This window comes from Moschus berezovskii, chromosome X, assembly GCF_049115385.1.
Source record: "Moschus berezovskii isolate FMDL1 chromosome X, NW_MosBer_1.0, whole genome shotgun sequence".
NCBI classification, from domain to species: Eukaryota; Metazoa; Chordata; class Mammalia; order Artiodactyla; family Moschidae; genus Moschus; species Moschus berezovskii.
Genome location: NC_142488.1, coordinates 60,579,120 through 60,598,512, shown reverse-complemented (window position 1 = coordinate 60,598,512; position 19,393 = coordinate 60,579,120). Strand labels below are relative to the sequence as shown.

General features: G+C 52.3%; 1 protein-coding gene across 2 annotated transcripts in view; it reads right to left on the bottom strand.

Moving 5' to 3' along the window:
- Positions 1–493: 493 nt before the first annotated feature.
- Positions 494–19,393, bottom strand: part of STARD8 (StAR related lipid transfer domain containing 8) — a 33,904-nt gene continuing 15,004 nt past the window's right edge. The window contains exons 2-14 of one of the 2 annotated variants that reach the window (XM_055438656.2): positions 15,129–15,200; positions 12,689–12,770; positions 11,624–11,687; positions 8,833–10,238; positions 7,974–8,147; positions 5,936–6,095; positions 5,288–5,486; positions 4,684–4,894; positions 4,312–4,426; positions 3,806–4,030; positions 2,616–2,833; positions 2,339–2,515; positions 494–2,195 (exon numbers count right to left, since the gene is read on the bottom strand). In XM_055438656.2, the coding sequence (XP_055294631.2) occupies positions 2,078–2,195; positions 2,339–2,515; positions 2,616–2,833; positions 3,806–4,030; positions 4,312–4,426; positions 4,684–4,894; positions 5,288–5,486; positions 5,936–6,095; positions 7,974–8,147; positions 8,833–10,238; positions 11,624–11,680 (3,060 nt within the window). In that variant the 5' untranslated portion in view covers positions 11,681–11,687; positions 12,689–12,770; positions 15,129–15,200 and the 3' untranslated portion in view covers positions 494–2,077. The remainder of the gene's footprint in view (positions 2,196–2,338; positions 2,516–2,615; positions 2,834–3,805; positions 4,031–4,311; positions 4,427–4,683; positions 4,895–5,287; positions 5,487–5,935; positions 6,096–7,973; positions 8,148–8,832; positions 10,239–11,623; positions 11,688–12,688; positions 12,771–15,128; positions 15,201–19,393) is intronic. The other variant, XM_055438657.2, reaches the window with a different exon arrangement.

Sequence of the window (19,393 nt, the reverse complement as noted above, 5' to 3'; positions counted from 1 at the left end):
GGCCCAAGAGGAAGCCGAGGTTCCGAGAGACAGAGAGAGAGAGCAGGACTTGTTTTCTCCAGTCTACTCAACATACTCAAAGGGTACAAATAGACTGGTTGGAAAGCCTATACTCTCTCCAACTGCCCCTCAGAGCTTGGGAATTTTATGGCTACAGCAATGTGACCAAAAAAGTGCTTCCTATAGGAAGTCAATATGAGGAGGCCTCTCTTTGCTGGCCACTGGAGATAAATTAGGGACTTCCCTGAGGCACTGAGACATGTCTTGTGGGCAGAACAGGGTCCCCAAGCTTCCTGAGATTGGGTCATAACTCTTTATCCATCAGCTTGAGCTGTGTGCAACAGAGGAAGAAAGGACAGCATAGCCAAAGGCATCCCTCCATAGGGCTATCATTAGTGTGCATGAGGTCATGCTTGGGAGCTGCTCAGATAGGGAACCTGGTCAAGTCAGGGAATAGGGTTCGTGGCTTCTACTGAAGCCCTGGCTTCTTGGAATCCTACCTCCCTCCAGCCCCAATCAACTCCCAAAGAGAAAGACTGAGGCCTTTCCCCATTTCTCCTGTGGCCTCCCTTGGTGTCCTCTGCTAATGTTCACAACATCTGAACCTGAGGTTGAACTGAACCTGCATCGTAACTTGTCCCTTGTCCCTGGCCAATTATTTCCACAAAGACAACCACACAGATAGAGTGCATCTCTAGGAATGCTTTATTGTTGCACTGGGGGGTATCACATGGACTGTGCTCTCCACCTCCCCTGTCTCATCTTAAGTGCCCTGCCCCCTGAGGCTTTCGAGACCTCTGCCCCCACCCACAAATTATGGTATACTCATGATAGAATATGTGTGTGTGTATATATAGATAGATGTGTCTGTATAATATATATATATATTTATCTATATGTACATAAACACATTTTTAATATTGATAAAATACTGACTGTACAGTATTTATAGGTACAAATAAAATAGATAGGTTTAAACATTACAACTGGTTGGCTGGAACCCATCCCACTCCAGTTTATTCAGCCAAAAATAACAAAGCACCAGTTGGCGTTTGGCATTTGACTTTGCATGTGAACCAACATGACTGGTAGGTGGGATTGGTCAGGTTTGGATCAAGTCCCAGTGGGCTGAGATAATACTAAGCCCTTCCATCTGATGGGCTGGCTGCTTGAACCAGGGGCCAGATCTCTGCTGGGGGAAGGGGCTGTCATATCAGCCTGCTACCACAGGCAAGAAGAGCAGAAAAAGTGATGCAAACACAGATAGTGTCTCCTCACCACCATCTGCATTTATTCAGCCTGTGCGGTGTCTGTTTACTCACTAGATATGGCAGTGCATGGCCAATGGCTACATGGGACCCTAGGGAGTGGCAGATAAAGTATGGGGCCCAAGTCAGGGGAGACTGGTTCATTGGTCTCTTGAGATCTGAGAAAGAAAGGTTCTCCCCACTCTTAAATCCCAAGCTATCCCAAATTGTCATGTCACCTACTGGGACCCATCGGTGCCCCCTCCTTAAGTCAGCTGCATAAAAATCAGCATCTTATTTACACAAATCAAACAGCTCATGGTGGTTGGGGCTGTGCTGTGCTCTGCCCCTGTGCCTGTCCACTCCAGTTCAATTTCTCTGCAAAAGCCAGTTTAGGATCAATGCTGGGCCCAAAGGCAAGACCAGAACCTCCTATCCAACCTCGATGGGACCCTAGCAGCAAACAGGAATAGCACACACTGCTCTCTGCCTCCTCAACCCATAGGCAGGAGAGCTGGGAAGACTTTAGACTGACTGGTCACTCCATGGACCCAGAGGGCAGTAGCTGTCTTCCTGCTCTGAAAGACTCCTTTCTCTCAGAAGGGCAGAACACAGGCTCAGGGGTGGAGGTGGAATGGAGACTGGACACTGAAATTTTCTTTTCCTCCCGTGTATATATGGAGGAACTTCAGGAAGTAAGGCAGATTGCATGGCCTGGCCTCTACCCTTAGGAGCAGCATCCATCTGGGGGCTCTCTGCTCTCATCCACCACTCACTGGGCCTTTGTGCCAGGGCGCCTGGGAAGTGGCACTCTGGGATCAGGCTGAGGCTCACAACTTTGTCTCAGGGCCAGCTGCCTGCAGAGTCGGGAAGGAATCCCGGATCTTTGCCACCTCCATGGCGCACAGGTGTCCGAAGACTTTGTTGTACCAGTCAGGAGAACGGCCCCTAAGGAGGTAGAAGCAGGAAGGCATGAGTTGTGGGTTCTTCCCTTGAGCCCCTGCCAGGGACAAGGAAGATAGGACTTGCCTCTCTAGGATCAGGGGTGGGGCGGGGTGGGGGTTGACACCAGGGCTGAAGGGGCTTTGTACCTGAGGTCAGCACGGCAGATGTGAGTGAGCCGGGAGCGGCCCAGGCCACAGGGTTCCATGAGGTACTGGGACGTGAGCATCAGAGCCCGCACCCCTGACTCCGGCACAGGCTGCTCAGGATCCAGGGACTGAGACACAAGGAGGCAGCCCCCACGGGGCAGGTCAGAGCGCCACATCCTGTGGGGAAGGGATGTACACATTCAGCTTCCTGGCATCGGTTTCCTCCCCACCTCCCCAATCCCCCAAGCACAGAAGGGTGACAGCTCAAGCCCCTCACCGGAGCACCACAAAGTCGCGGCAGGGATGGGGTGCCATGCTGTCAGTGACATAGTGGTACAGCTCCACACCCGGCATCAGGGCTTCCAACACCTGGGCCCGCAGAAGATCCTCATCCCAGAGGGCCCTCTCCCGCAGGACACGGTGCAGCACCACGGCTGGAGGGGCTGCCACTTCTGTGGACGCCTTCCACACGCGCAGCGGGTGCCCGTCTGATGCCTGTGAGCCACAGGAGTGGGGACAGGTGCAGCTGTCAGGCCTGGAGAACTCCCACTGCACCCCTGGGCACCGGCCTGCCCTCACTCCAGCCCCCATCTGTTGGAACGCTGCAGGGCTACTCCACTAACCCCAGCCAGATCCAGACAGACCAGCCCTGTGTTTCCTGTCCTCTTTCTCCTTTCCAGATTTCGGCTCCTCTGCCTGCTCAAGAGCACAAAAAGAGGACACATATTCTCCAAGGCCTACTAGGCTCTACCAAGCAATGGGCACAGTGCCTGGGATTTCTAGAACCGAAGATGGTGGTCATCCTCAATGAACTCCCCCACCTAGCGTGGAAAGTGGAGCACAAGCAAAGCAACAAAAGCTGCCACTCCTGGTGCCTTTTACATGTGCCAGGCCCTGTACAAGCCTCTTACCCTGATCCTGTGAGGGGGTTTTTACCATGACCATGGCAAACCTCGGACTTGTGGCCTTACTTATAATCAGAATTGGAGAAAGAACATGGCTCATGTCAAGGACAGAGAAAAGTCACCTCCAGCCTGGGGCATGACTGGAGCCTTTGAATGGAGGGGGCATATCAAGTTGGGGCTGAAAATGGTTGGGGAAATATAATACTTGGGGCAGGTTCTTCCTGGCAGAAGAACAGCAGCGGCCAGAAGCGCAAAGGTGGAAATGTAAGGAGCTCAGCATGACTGCGGTACAGGGAGAGATGGGAGTGAGGCTCTAAATATAGTGACCTGTCTGGAGCAGGCCTTCGGGAAGGTAATGCCAGCAGGTGCTCCCCAAGACAGAGCCTTGGTCTCATTTGCTTCTCACTTCCTTACGGTGCTTGCTCTGCTGCCTGCCATTCTCCACTCTCCATGCAGAAGCACAGTGAGAGGTGGGACAGCTCCTTCCTTGGGGATCCTTGCACTAAGCCTGTGCTCTGTCCCCACCTGGTCCCATGGCCAGCCTGGGCAGCAAGGTCCTCACCTTCTTGCAAGCCAGCTCCGTGTGCTGGGGCCCCGGCATGCTCATCCAGCCCTTGAAGCGCTCAGCAGCATTGTGCAGCAGCTCCTGGATGCTCTCTTCCATATAGAGGCTCAGGCTTACACCAGCAGCCCGGGCCTGCCGCAGTTCAGCCAGGGCTGGGCCCGGAGGGCTGAGTTCAGCCGCACTGTAGGAGCCACACAGTTGCAGCACCATGTCTTGGGGCACCTGGGAGGGTATACACAGACTGGGTTGGAGGCCATGGGGAGTAGCAGAGGGTCAGGGACCCCCAGTCCTAGAGCCTGTGGGGTCTGCCAGGTTCATTTTAAGGGAGCAGAGGTCTGGCTGCTGCAGGGTGGTAGATGAAAAACTGCAGGGGAAGAGCTAAAAGTAGGAGATTGAGTCATATGTGGTCAAGATCGGCCCTATCCTTTATTTAGGGTGTACAGGTCAGGTATGTTGGTTCTACTGGGTCTGGGAAGTAGGCACCATGGCCTAGAGTGACTCACCTGGAAAAGTTTCTTGCAGTCACTGATCATGTGTGATAGGCCCTGGGTGGCAGCCATGTTCTCACTCAAGTCCCTAGGGCCTGGCCGGCCAACTAGGCTGCGTTTGCTCTTGATCCTGGAGGGAAGGGGCAGGAAGAGAGGATGGCACAAGGGCATAAGACAAGCTCCCCAGAAGCCCACTTGTCAGTCCTGAACACAAAACAATCTGTTGCCCTTTCCAAGCCCCTGCTTCACAGCATCCAACCAGCCCCAGGCCCCTGAAGAGTCAGACTGACCCCTTGTGGTGATGCCTGGGAACTGCAGTGCCAGCCAACCAGGGCCAAAAAGCCAATGAGCCCCAAACCCTCCCTGCCATGCCCTGCCCTGTTTCACCTGGGTGAGGGGTTATCCTTCTTGGAGACGTTGAGGTGGAAGATAGAAGGTGCCAGGCACACTGCCAAGTTACCGGCTGTCATCTGGTTCTCCTCAGCAGAGGCAATGTCACTTAGGAAATAGAGCAGGGTTTGTAGTACCTCTCGGTTCTCATCGGGGAGCAGCAAGGTGGCGGCTTGTGTGGCTGCCAACCACTGATCCTTGGGGAGGACTGTGAGGAAGGCATGACAGAAGGGCTTCTTTATTCCCCAAGAGCCTCTGCATCTGAGGAATGCAGAAGGCACAGCAGTCCCAAAGTGAAATTGGTAAGGGGGAAGGTGGACTCTGGGGGGGTCTCTGGGTGCTAGATCAAGCCCGGCTCTAATGTGAAGTGTACCCTTGTGGAAGTCCCTGCCTTTCTTCAGGGCCTCAGTCTATCCTTCCATATAATGGGTTTGGGGAATAGAATGTGGTCTTTAACAACCTTACAACTCAGCATAGAAAATCTTTCACTGAGCTCATGGGCATGACTATACTTGCCTAAACAAGGTTTATCTTCCACAAGCCCTAGGATTCAGGAAGGCTGAGAACCTGGCACGTTACTGGGGATAGGTGGGTGACTCACGCTGGTAGATCTGCAGGAAAGTGGTAGTAAGCTTGCTGGTGAAGATGGGCTCGGGCAGGTCCCGGAAATACTGCTTCAGTAAGTCAGCCACATCATAGGCTGACTGGCCTTCATAGCAGACGTTGTCAGGGGAGGTCTCATTCATTTGACGCAGGTTCTGGATCCTGGACTTCACCCCAGACTTGCGGAAGATGCCCACCTGGCCCATGGAGGGGAGGGAAGGAGACGGTAAGGCCAGCCACAGACTGGGTGTCAGGAGTGTAGGCCACCCCAGAGACCCCCAAGCCTGGCAAGCTTTCTGCTAGGCAGGGTAGGAGAGAAGTGGAAAAACCAAAGAGACGGGTTTTTATAGCTTTGGGTCCAAGGAGAGAGATGGCCTTAGGGGAGATGAGTAGGAAAACAAGGTCCTAAGCTAAGGCAGGCTCCTGGTAGATAGGGGCTACTGCACCTGGGTGAGAAAAAGCTGGCACAGAGCCAGGTAAAAGGGAGCTTGAGTTCATCCTTCTTTGGCCTTCATGAGTATAAGAAAAGTCTCCGTTGGGCCAGCCCGACCCAGGGGAAAGGCCAGAGTGGCTCCCCTCCCCGATCCCTCAGGCTTGGACTTCATTCCCATTGCCATCTCTCCTCATGCTCCCTGGAAGGCCTCACCTGGTCCAGGCACTGGCTACGCAGGTAGCGCATGGCTTGCTGAATGCTCTGGGGCAGTGGCTGGCCTGTGCGCTGCACATGAATGAGGGGTGGCACCCCAAATACCTGCTGGCCCCGATAGTCTGGTGTCTTGTTCCTCTTCATGAACTTGGGGACTGACCTATTCAAGGGAGAGAGAAAAGATCAGGAACGGGGACAGGGTAGGCCCAGACACAGCTTGGAGACGGTCTCCAGTCTTGGGGATTCAAGGGGGGTAAGAAACATGCCATCTGCCCAGAGTCAACATTCATCGAGCACCCACTCTAGGCCCAGTCCTAGGGAGTCCCAGAGGAACACGGGGAGCTCTCAGTCTGGCCAAGGAGACGACTGCATTGACAGGCAGTGACAATACACATGGCCAGAAGTGAGCCAAGAACTTAAGGAAGACCCACAAGGGAGGGGAACTGTACCGAGCAGGTCAGGGAAGGCTTCAGAGGGAAGGTAGAAATTCAGCCAGTTCTTGAGGGATAGGTAGGCATTGTCCCAGAGGAGAAATGGGGAAAAAAGACATGCCAGGCAGAGAGAAGAGCATGGCCAAAGGTAAAGAGGCAGGAACCAGACTGTACATTCAGAGAAGGGTGACTGGTCTGCTGGCCTGAATGGTGGTGTTGTTTGCATGTGGTAAAGACCCTGACAGATGAGGCAGGGTTGAAATGTGAAAGGATCATGATGGGAAGGAAACTGGACCTTATTCTTTGACACAGGAGGGTTTTGTCAGGAAAATGACCACCAAAGCTGCATTCCAGGACAATCTCCTTGGTGGCAGCATGGAAATTGGGATAGAAGAGGTATAGCTGGGGGGGGGGTCTGGGGTCCCCCTTCACCCCCTCCTCATTCATGGCACACATTCATGTAAATCCCATGTGCGTCTCCCACAGACATACATAAGGCACCCGGAATGGCTAACAAACATATGAAAAGATGCTCATCACTCATTATCAGAGAAATGCAAATCAAAACCACAATGAGGTACCATCTCACGCCAGTCAGAATGGCTGCTATTAAAAAGTCTACAAACAGTAAATGCTGGAGAGGGTGTGGAGAAAAGGGAACCCTCTTACACTGTTGGTGGGAATGCAAACCAGTACAGCCACTATGGAGAACAGTGTGGAGATTCCTCAAAAAACTGGAAATAGAACTGCCATATGACCCAGCAATCGCACTCCTGGGCATACACACCGAGGAAACCAGAATTGAAAGAGACATGTGTACCCCAATGTTCATCGCAGCACTGTTTATCATAGCCAGGGCATGGAAGCAACCTAGATGTCCATCAGCAGATGAATGGATAAGAAAGCTGTGGTACATATACACAATGGAATATTACTCAGCCATTAAAAAGAATACACTTGAATCAGTTCTAATGAGGTGGATGAAACTGGAGCCTATTATACTGAGTGAAGTAAGCCAGAAAGAAAAACACCAATACAGTATACTAACACATATATATGGAATTTAGAAAGATGGTAATGATAACCCTGCATATGAGACAGCAAAATAGACACAGATGTATAGAACAGTCTTTTGGACTCTGTGGGAGAGGGTGAGGGCAGGATGATATGGGAGAATGGCATTGAAACATGTAAAATATCATATGTGAAATGAATCGCCAGTCCAGGTTTGATGCATGATACAGGATACTCGGGGCTGGTGTACTGGGATGACCCAGCAGGATGGGATGGGGAGGGAGGAGGGAGGTGGTTTCAGGATGGGGAACACATGTACACCCGGGGCAGATTCATGTCAATGTATGGCAAAACCAATACAATATTGTAAAGTAAAAAAATAAAACTGAGATTAAAAAATATATATGGCACCCGGAGTCATGCTGGCCTCTCCAGTTTCCCAGTATATCCCACCAGTCCACTGACATAGGGGTGGCTCCGCCTGCCTGACCCACTTTCTGAGGGTGACCCTCCCAGGACCCTGGAGTGGGGCAGGGAGGGATCTAAGACCTGGATAAGTAGCTCAGTGTCCACTCTGGCCCAGGAGGACTCACCAGACCCAGCCCTGTTTGTGGGGGATGGTGTACTTCTCCATGAAAGTGGTGAGCCGCAGCAGTGAGCCCTTGTGCAGGAGGTGTATCTGGCTGGCAAACTGCCGGTTGATCTCCAGCGACTCTGAGTTGAGGCTGGGCCGGTGAGAGTTCTGAAAGCTGTGCCAACGGAGCTTCCTAGTGAGGGGAGAGGGGGTAGAGAAGGCTGGAGGAGCAGGTTTCAGCAAACTTTAGGAAAAGTTGTGTTCTTCTTGTCCTTTTCCTCCCCCCGCCAAAGAAAAAAATATACAAAGAGATGGGACCACTGTCAGCACTGCTGCGGGGCTCCAGGGTGGAGGAAGCTTAGTCTTGATTTCCAGGGCTGCCCAGAGGCCAAGATGTTGTCAGGAAGGGTGGTACGGAGATCAGGCTCATCTAGTGCCAGCAAGCAGTATGAGCCCCTCTTCCATTCAAGATTGCAGGGGAAGGGCTGCTCTGAGAAACCCAGAATAGTGAAGCTGGGGATCAGAGACCATCTCCTGCAATGCCCCTGATTTACACATGGGCTAACTAAAACCCAAAAGGAGCTACAGTTTGCACAGGCCATAGCAAAGGCAGGTCCTAAAGCTTACATTCTAGATTCCTGAGTCCCGTACTCTTTCTCTTCTGGGACTGGCTGCTGGCAGGCAATCACTCAGCCCCTAAGAACTTTCCCCTGTGCCTTGTGACTAAAAATTTGGCAGCGGGAAGGGGGGATATGGAGGGGGATAGGGAAGGGAGGGGAAAAAAGGGGTAAGGGAAGGGTTGAGAGGAGGGGGAGGGAAAGGGAGAAGGGAGAAAGAGACAACAGAAGCCCTGCCCCACCCTTACCCTGAACTCCCACCTGCAGGGTCTGGTAAGTGAGGCCCCGACACCTGAATCTCGTCGCTCACGGGGTACTGATGTCTGGAGTCCAGTCGGGGACTCTGTAGCCTCAGCCTCGTTCATGGAGTTCCTGCTACTATCCAGCTCACTGGAGGAGGTCACAGTGTCGGAAACGTGTCCTTCTTCCACAGACAAGCTTGAGGAAGAGGTTGGTTCCCCCCCTGAATGTGTCTCCTCCTCATGATCCTGGGCAAAGCCTGGGGTCCCAGCATCTGCCTGTGCCAGGAACTCAGCCTTGGCGGGGGTCTGAGGCTGAGCCAGGACTCCAAGTTGCACATCCACCTGGCCCAGGGCTAGGGACTCCCTGAGGGCTGGAGCCTCTCCCTGGGTCCGAGACTCACTGGTCTGGCCTTCCATTCCGTCGGTGGCTATTTCTACTGTTGAAGTGGCCTCCTCCTCTACTTCCTCCTCCTCCTCTTCTTCTTCCTTATCTCCAGGCCCCAGGTCTGGACACATGGCCTGAGACCAGAGCTCTACCCGCTGCTGCAACCCCCACACGTGCTGGAGGATGTCATCCAGGTGAGTGCAGCTGTCCCCACCTTCCTCCTCCTCCTCTTCAGCCTCGGCCCCAGCCAGTATAGGCTCAGCTGGATACAGCTCCGGCATGTTGTCATAGACGCTGGTGTGGCTGCCTGTGGAGCCACAGGAGCCCCGGCGCCCTTCATAGCCCCAGTGCCTACCTGGCTGCCAATCTGCCAGGTGGTGTCCATCCTCAGGGCACAGGCTCTCGATGGACAAGGAGCGAGGGAATGTGCCTGGTTTGTGGTCTCTGGGAACATGCACCAGGCAGTCACCCTGCTGTGCCCGTGGAGGATGCTGGTACATGGCCACAGGCCAGGACTCCCAGGCCCTCTGAGTCTCAGCGCCACTGCCACTGGCTGAGGTGGCCGCCTGGTTCTTGGCCCGATAGAGGAAGCCATGGCGACTTCGGAAAGAGGAGGCTTTGGCAACCTTCTCTGAGGTGACTGAGCTGTGCTCCAGATTTGCTTGCCGGCCTCCACTCTTTTCCTTCCGCCTCAGAGACTCAAGGTGCTTGAGGAAGCTCTGGGAACGGTGCTTCTTGGTTTTGTCCTGGGGGCCCTCCTGGCCCCGAGTGGGGCTGAGGAAGGACCAGTGACTTGGACTGGAAGAATGGCCTAGAAAGTGCAGATCCGCTGGCTCAGGTGGTAGGCTCACAGTGATGGCAGGCAGGGAGGTGGCACTAAGCTCAGTGAGGACACCCTCACAGCTAGAGGTCACTGGCAGGCCAGGGCTTGGTGGGGCCAACAAGTCAGAGGAACCCATGCGAGACCACTGCTTACTTTCTCGCTCAAAGGTCCAGTGGTTGCTGATGGTACAGTGCTCTTCCTCCTCTGAGTCTTCATTCTGAGAAGGGCATCACAGGGTAGGGTCACAGGTGGCCAGTCCACAAGCCCTTTCTTGGGCTCCACTCTCTGCCTCCAAACTCTTTGGGGACTTGGGGGCAAAGGGCCCTGCTCTCTGACTGAGAACACGTCCTCGGAGTGGGAGGCACTCCTCGGCACTCTGGGAATGCCGGAAGAAGCCAGGAGTCATGGAGAAAGCCTGGATGTAGGGTAGTGGTCATCTGATCAATCAAATCCCTACCCATTTTACAGACAGGGAAACCCAAACAAATGAGAAGCTGCTTGCCCAAAGTCATACAATGTCACAGGAAGATCCTCTGGAGAAGGGCATGGCAACCCACTCCAGTATTCTTGCCTGGAGAATCCCATGGACAGAGGAGACTGGAGGGCTATAGTCCATGGGGTTGCAAAGAGTCAGACATGACTGAGGGACTAACAATTTCACTTTCAAGTGAGTGACACAGCAGGGCTGGAATCCAAGCATCCTGACATCCTGTCCTCAGCAGCCTCCCAGCGAGCCTTGAGGCTATAGTCTTAGATAAGAATCCCAGAATGCCAGAGCTAGAAAGGATATTTCACAGTTTCTAGTTTTCTACTTTGCAAAGTGGGGAAGCTGAGGACCAGAGAGGGGAAGAGGTTTGTCCAAAGTCACTGAAAAGTCAGTGCAGAGCTTGAGCTAGGAGCCCAAGGTCTCCCGTTTCTCTGGTGACTTGTTGACGGCAGGCCTCTGGTGGAAAAAGCGCCAGAGAAAACCCATAAAGTCTAACCCCAGGGAAGGATAGGTTCATTTCCCCACTTTCCAGGGCTACAGGCAGACCCAGAGCCATCTTAGTTTCTGCAATTCCAGACTAGCAGAGTCAGAAAGGTTTTTGGAGGGCATTAATGCTGCTCTCAATTCATTGTAGAGCTGGAGAAAATGAGGCTTAGTGTGGTAAGACTTCGTGAAGTGAGATTGGACATCCTAACTTCTAAGATCTTCTAAGATCATATAGGCCATGATTTTCCATCACATTATTCTGTCTCTGCCCCCCAGTCAAGGAATTTTTGCCATCACAGAGAAGGCATGTAGGCAGATGGACTTCACTGAGGGATGGCCATCACTAGGTCAAGTTATTAGAAAATCCAGGAGGGAGTGGTGGGCTGATAAGGCTGAGTGACACTATGGGTCAGGGTACTTTTTCTTATACCCCAACTTTGAGATCAGGCTAGCCGAAACCCAGCAGCCTCATAAAGCCCCCTACATCCTACTCCCAGGCTGGAGCAAGGTACCACCCTGGACAGCCCAGACTCCTGGGACACTGGAACTAGTTTCATAAGTGGTTTGTGTATGTCCTGGGTTCCCCATGGTGCCACAAGACCACAGACCCTATCCTTGCCCTAACTCACCTGCTTGCATTGAAAATGAACCTCCAGTTTCATCGAGGCACAACTGTTCAAGGTCATCAGCCTCCTGCAAGTAATACAAAGCAGGGTTCACCCAAGGGTCACAAGCCATTGAGCCTGCAGGGACTAGCCTAGACACTAGGAAGATGCCATCCACTGCTTCATGTGCTCAAGACATCAAAACATCTCCCAAGTCCCTGTGTTCATGAAGGTTTCAGTGCTAGACATGATGCTGTAAAGATTATGGGCTCTTGTCTTCTAGGAACTTATAGGTGTGAGACCAAATAAAAAAAAAAACAACCACTAAAGAGATGGGACACATTCAAGAACAGAGCAGACAGAAGGCATAGAGGGCACACAGAGGGTGGGACGAGCAGCTTCCATGAAGGCAGGGGGGTGCAGTCAGAGAGAAGTCTTGCTGGAGAACAGAAATGGGATTTGGATCGAGGGAGAGACAGAAACTCCTATCCTAGTCTTCAACCAAAGCCTGTGACAAGGTAGAGAGGGAAATGGTCAGTAAACAGACCAGCGCATGTGTGAGGGGAGGACTGAAGCTAGTAAGGCTGGTCAGAGCCATGTTGCAAAAGGCCTCAAGTGTCATGCCAAAAACGCTTTAGACTCTTTCTGCAGACGGCGACATATTTCAAGCAGAGGAGCACTCACTGGGAAGCTGAGTCTGGTGGCTCCTGTCGGGTTGGATCAGAGCAAGGAGGGGAATGCAGAGATGGAAGACAGGAAGGTCAGTTAGAAGGATGGATCGAAGAAGTCGTGGTTTGGCCTCAAAAAGTAGAGGGGGACAAATCAGAGGAATGTTTGGAGGCTCTAACTGAAGGGGGAAAAAGGCCAAAGACCTTGGCTTTCTAGTGCCTGGGGGTGGGCGGTGAGGATCTCACAGGCACAGAGACAGAGTGAAGAGTGAAGAGCATGAGAGCAGCAGATGAGCTTTGTTAATAGGCAGGTTACTCTGTCGGCAGCGGGGGTGGGGGGCAAGCAAGGATGGCTTTTTTCCCATGAGGAAGCCCCAAGCCAGGCTCATGACCTCTCAGGCCTAGCCCTTAGCCCCCATACCTGCACAGGGCCCTCAAAGAGTCCTCGTCCAGAAAACTGTGGTCCTTCTTCACAGAGCCAATATCCACAGGAAATAAACCTTCTGTATGGCAGAGAAAAGCAGAGATGAGTTGGGGGCAGCAGGTTAGAAACTCAGTGCCAGGGACCCTGCAGGGAGAAGAAGGGGCCTAGGCAGCAGGGAACCAGGCAGGCGAGAGCTGAGGAAGAGGAGAAAGGCTGAAGTGATGGAGGGACCCAGGGAGCTCACGGTTGGCCATAGGGGGAAGATCAAGGAGAAAACAGAAAGGTCGAGCTGGACAAGAGGACCCATCAGTCAGTGAGGCAGGTCCCTGCAGGAGGCTGCTCAAGACAGGGAACCTCCTCCCTGGCCCAAGGTGAACCAGGGGGACCAGGGAAGGAACAAGGACACTGTGCAGTCAAACAATAGCTCCCTTTCCCTTCTGCTCAGAGCAAGAGCACCTGCTCCCTGGGATTTGAGAAGGGAAAGGGAGAGAGGAAGGAGTGGAGGAAGAGGAGAGAATCCCTGCAAAATCTCACACCTCTCTGCCTACTGGTAAAACAAGCCCATGAACTCATTTACAAACATTAACTGAGCACCAGCTTTCTGCTAGGCACTGGGGACACAACAGCAAATGAGACAAAAATGATCCAAGCTTTCATGGAGTTTACGCTCTCACAGGGGCAACAGATGGTGAACAGTATGTGAGAGAAACAAACTATGCTGTTACAAATGCTAGCAAAGACATGAGCCAGGGTGACGGAGTAAAGAGAGGCCTTACTAAGGCAGTAACTTCTGAGCTGAGCCCTGAAGAGCAAGAAGGGGGCCAACTGGGCAAAGAGTCTGGGAGAAAGTCTCCAGCAGGACCAAAACTAAGGCTCCAAGGAGGGCGAGAGTCTGGTGTGAGCAAGTGGTAGAAAGGAGCCCAGAGAGTAGTGAGAAAAGTGGAGAGAAGCACCTGGAAGCTGGGTGATGCAGTTTTGTCGGCTGGAACAAAGCGCTGCCGCTCACTTCATTTTGGGTGTGCAATGAAGCCTACGGAGGAGTGAGTGACAGAGTGGGGTATACTGTGGTCAGGCCTGCACTCCCTGGGTCGCTCTAGCTGCTGAACATCAGAGTAGCAGACGGAGTGTAGAAAGGAGGCTGTAGCACTAGGCTGGGCGAGCAGGTCACACTAATGTGACAGTTAAGGTGGTATGAAGTGAATTGATTCAAGATATAGTCTGGAGGGAGCAGTGTCTTGCTGAAGGGTTAGATACAGGCACAGAGGAAAAGAAAACCAGAGGATGACGCCGGGATGTGGTGCTTAAGTGGTGGTGGCGCTATCAGGTGGTAACATCTGAGACAGCTGAGCAAAGATACTGAACTGAGAGTTGAAGAGATGAATCTGGAGTTTGGGCCTAAGGTCTGGACAGAGAGACACTGGGGAGTCATCAGAATATACATTGTGCTCAGAAAAGGATCTCCTCAGAGATAAATGTTCAGAGAGAAGAAGGGCTAGGACAGAGCCCTGGGACACTCTAACAACGAGGAGCAGTTAGAGGAAGCTGAGCCGGTGAAGGAGACAGAGTGGCTGCCAGAAAGCCAGGAGAAGAGGGTAGTCCAGGAGCTGGAGTGGCCAACTGCACTGAATGCTATTGAGAGATTAAGTCAGGTCTGAGAAGTGACCACTGAATTTGACCACATGTAGGTCCCTGGAGAACTTGACAAGGACTGTTTTGTTAGCGAGGTGGGGATGAAGCCAAGGTACAAATGGGGATATGGGAAGAATGGAAACAGCAAGTATGAACAACTCTAGAGAAAAACAGAAAAATGAAGGAAAGCAGAGAAATAAGGCCATTGGGAGGGGAGGTGAAAGCAGGGCTGCCAGAGTGCACCCTCCATGTTGCTGCTGCTGCTGCTGCTAAGTCACTTCAGTTGTGTCCGACTCTGTGCGACCCCATAGACGGAAGCCCACCAGGCTCCCCCTTCCCTGGGATTCTCCAGACAAGAACACTGGAGTGGGTTGCCATTTCCTTCTCCAATGTGTGAAAGTGAAAAGTGAAAGTGAAGTCGCTCATTCGTGCCTGACTCGTAGCGACCCCACGGACTGCAGCCTATCAGGCTCCTCCATCCATGGGATTTTCCAGGCAAGAGTACTGGAGTGGGTTGCCATTGCCTTCTCCATGTTACGACTACATAAATACCGTCCTTGGGAGCTGTGCAGTGCAGCAGCCCTTCTTGAGACAAGGGCTTTAACATGGGAGACCCCAGAACTTGTGAGAGCTGATGAGCAGGCAGGAGAAAAGACAGGACAGAGGTTGTAACTATGGGAGCAGGCCAGGATAAACAGCTTCTTGTGTGGTGTGAGAGAAAAAATCTTATGGGCCCCATGTTCCAACTCAACAATGGAGGATAAGGCAACTCTGGGGTGGGGCAAGGGGAACCACTGAGTGACCTTACCTTCAAAAAGCTGAGCATACTTAGGGAATCCTGTTGCTCGGAGCCACCTGCATGCTTTTTTGGCCTCAGCTTCTAAAACAGATGAGAGGAAGAGAGATAGGCAGAGGAAGAAGGTTAGCAGGTGCTGGCAGCAAGCCACCCTGGGTATGCACCCTTGAACCTCCAGCAGGGAGGTACCTATAGCTCTGGTGACCCGGAAATGACAACAGAAGCACAAAGGGGCTAGCACATTTACTCCATGTCACAGCTATGATTTCCCGTCTGTTCCCTAAACCCTACTCCCTGGATGTGGTGGGACACCTCTCTCACACCGTATTCTGTGCCCAAGAACAGGACCACCACCAGCAACAACTCCAAGGAACATCTGGGGTCAAGGAATACTGCCAGGGGAAAAAACAACCACTGTATCTTCATCCCCTCCTTCCCCCACGACTGGGGAGGCACCCCCTTCCACAGACCAGGTCCAGCTAGGGATACAAAATGTTCAACAGCGTTATTCTGCTTTCCATCATCATACTTAATATTCCCCAGCATTCTGATAACAAATCTCATTTAACACACACCATAAGCTGTGCGGAGGTTAATATGCTCATTTTACATATATCCAAACAGGTTCAGAAAGGAAGGGCTCATCTCCAAGTCTCATACAATAAGGCAGTAGTGCAGAGGCCAGAGTCTAAGCTCAGTGTGATTCCTGCTCAAGGTTCCGACCCCTTCTAACAAGGCAGCTCTTCCTCCCCCATCACCAAGGTCCAGGTGGGGATGCCTCCATCCCTGTGGGGCTTCCGGACTGCTCCAGCCCTCCCCCATGGCTTGGCCTCTTTGTGGCACAACCCATTGCTGACTGTCCAGCTGACAGTGCTGGCTTATGGGAGTCTTGGAGGGCAATGGCTGAGTTAGCCTCCCAACTCTGCCCTGGGAGTGCCTGGCACAGGGTGCGGTACCCCTGCTAGCCTCAGTGGAGACTTGCAGGTGGACTAAAGCCACAGTGGAGGCCCTCCTGGCCATGGCAGGCTGAGTATCTGCAGAAGAACCCTGGGACTGCCCGGTTCCCCACCCATGGTGCCAGGGAACAGTGGGGCTGGGACCATGGGAGCTGTCATTGATGTTGGGGCCACAGAGAGGCTGCTGCCTCTGCAGAGCTACTCTGCCCATGGAGTCCTGCCCCCATATTTCTTCCACTTCCTTAGAGAATATAACCAGGAGCCTCTAAGGAGACTGGCGGGGATTTTTCAAGACAGGAAGAGCTCTCTCCCCAGTACTCTCCCATAGGGAAATCCAAGATGAGATTCTGGCAGCCAGGAATCATAAGGTAAAGGACACAAACATATTTCAGAGATGCTAGGTGGGTAGACAAGGGAAGGAAGAATGCGGGAAGGTGGAAGTTGGTCGGAAAAACAGAGGCTCCCCAAGGGTCACTAATGAGGAGTTGTTGCAGAGAAGAAAAGGCTCGGCAGCCTCTGGAGTCCCTGAGGGCTTAATGGGCCAACAGGGCAGGGGTGGGATGAACACTGCATTTCTGAGAGCGTGTGCATTGGTTGCTGCCGTCCTAGTATCTGTCTCCACAAGTAACTATAGCCAAGTTTGCTCATGTCCGTGATCCACACAGATCAGTGTGGGACCATGCATCTGGATACACTCTCCCTCAGGCACCTCAGTCTGTACCCACACATGCATCTGTATGCACATGTGTTTTACGTCACCATAACCTTCTAACCTGCGACCGAGATCTAGGAATCACGAGGACCTCTGAGAGGTACTGGAAAGTGTTTGCTCCCAAAAGAGCCCAGCGAGCAGTACCTGAGCCCCTCTTGCAGGGGGTAATGCAAGACCAGAAAAGGATCTGGATCTCTGGTCAGTGGTGATCTGGGGACACAGTGAGAACAGCCCTAAGGAATTTCACTCCAGCCCAGGCCACATTTGACGGACATGGTTTTGCTGGTAGGATAGCTGAGTCAGCTGCCACAGCCACTTCCCTGTCTCTTGCTCTTATCAGCCCCCTGGGAAAAGGCCACCCCAGGCAGGGGGACCACCCTTCAGGATCAGTTCTGCATGTCAGGAACACACACTCGAAGATCACTATAGCCCCTGGTCACTTATGGCTAAAGGCAGAACAAGGAGGAGGCAGCAGAGGGAGAGGCATCCGGATGCCCTTCCTGAGCCTGGAGGAAGTGGAAGACGGCAGGAATGAAGTCCTGATCTTACATATTTGCGCCTTTCACCTGAGTCGCAAGGGCCCGTGGGAAAGGGTAAGGCTGCCCACTCCCCTAATGCTTGGCAGTAGCCCTGGCTAGGGTTGGTGGGAAGGGAACCAGCTCACTCAGGTGGGTGCCAAGGCTTTTCATTCGTATGTAGAGCCCTCTGTGCTGTGCTGTGCTTAGTCCTCAGTCTCATCCGACTCTTTGCGATCCCATGGACTGTAGCCTGCCAGGCTCCTCTGTACATGGGGATTCTCCAGGCAAGAATACTGGAGCGGGTTGCCATCATCCTGGGGATCTTCCCAACTCTGGGATCAAAACCAGGTCTCCCACATTGGGAAGCCCAAGAATACTGGAGTGGGTAGCCTAGCCCTCCTCCAGAGGATCTTCCTGACCCAGGAATCGAACCAGGGTCTCCTGCGTTGCAGGCAGATCCTTTACCAGCTGAGCTACCAGGGAAGCCCTTAGAGCCCTCTCAGTTCAGTTCAGTTCAGTTCAGTCGCTCAGTCGTGTCCGACTCTCCGCGACCCCATGAATCACAGCACGCCAGGCCTCCCTGTCCATCACCAACTCCCGGAGTACACTCAAACTCATGTTCACAGAGTCGGTGATGCCATCCAGCCATCTCATTCTCCGTCGTCCCCTTCTCCTCCCGCCCCCAACCTTTCCCAGCTTCCTGCTATTCAAAGTGTGATCATTGGACTAGTGGCATCGGCTTCACCTTGGAACTTGTTAGAAAGGCAGAATCCAAGACTTTCTGAAACAGAATCTACATTTAAGTAAGTCCTTGGGTGATCTGCATGCACATTAGAGTTTGGGAAGCACTGGCACAAATCAGCTACTTCAGGGATTTTCACCCTTGGACGCACATTAGAATCAACTAGGAAGCTTTGTAAAAATACCAATCCTTGGGAGTCCCACCCCCAGAGGCCGATTTAATTGATCTGTGGTTCAGTTCAGTTCAGTCGCTCAGTTGTGTCCGACTCTTTGCGACCCCATGAATCACAGCACGCCAGGCCTCCCTGTCCATCACCAACTCCCGGAGTTCACTCAAACTCATGTCCATCGAGTCGGTGATGCCATCCAGCCATCTCATTCTCTGTCGTCCCCTTCTCCTCCCGCCCCCAACCTTTCCCAGCATCAGAGTCTTTTCCAGTGAGTCAACTCGTCACATGAGGTGGCCAAAGTATTGCAGTTTCAGCTTCAGCATCAGTCCTTCCAATGAACACCCAGGATTGATCTCCTTTAGAATAGACTGGTTGGATCTCCTTGCAGTCCAAGGGACTCTCAAGAGTCTTCTCCAGCACCACAGTTCAAAAGCATCAATTCTTCGGCGATCAGCTTTCTTCACAGTCCAAGACTCTCCAAATCAGTATTTTTTAAAAGCTACAGTATAGACATACTGGAAATGGCCCAAGGGACTTTACCAAATCACACAGAATTAAGTGTCACAACTGAAATTACTACCATCTTTTAATTCCATGTCCTGTGCTCTTTCCATTGCATTATGGCACCTGCCTTCACATGCCACATAAACAAAGGGCTTAGATTCAAAGGAACCAACTCCAGGTCCCCAAACTTTTTTCTGCCCTTCTGATCTAGTGGAGTGACAAATCTAAGTTGAAATCCTGGTCAGTCATTTGCTCTCTGACTAAGCAGTCTGACTAGCCAATTCTCTTACTTTGGGCAAGTTGTTTAACCTCTCTCTGACTCAGTATTCTTTTCTGTAAAGTGACAAAAATAGAATCCACCTCTAATAGCTACTGAGAACATTAAATAAAATACCAGGGATAAAAAGCACTGGCACATTGTACCGAGCATTCAGCAGAGAGAGAGTTCCTACCCAACACTGACAGAAGGGTCCCAAGTAAAAAGAGAAAACGGGAGAAAAAGACCCAACTAGTATTTTTTTCTGGGTCTGGATAATGGCTGCATCTATATCTCTGTCAGAATTGGAACTAGCTGGCTCAAGGAAGTGAGAGTAGGAGGCAGAATTATCAAAGAGGCCACAATAATTCCAAAAGACAAAGCAGCCAAGGAGTTAGAAGCAGGGTCTGAATGAATCCT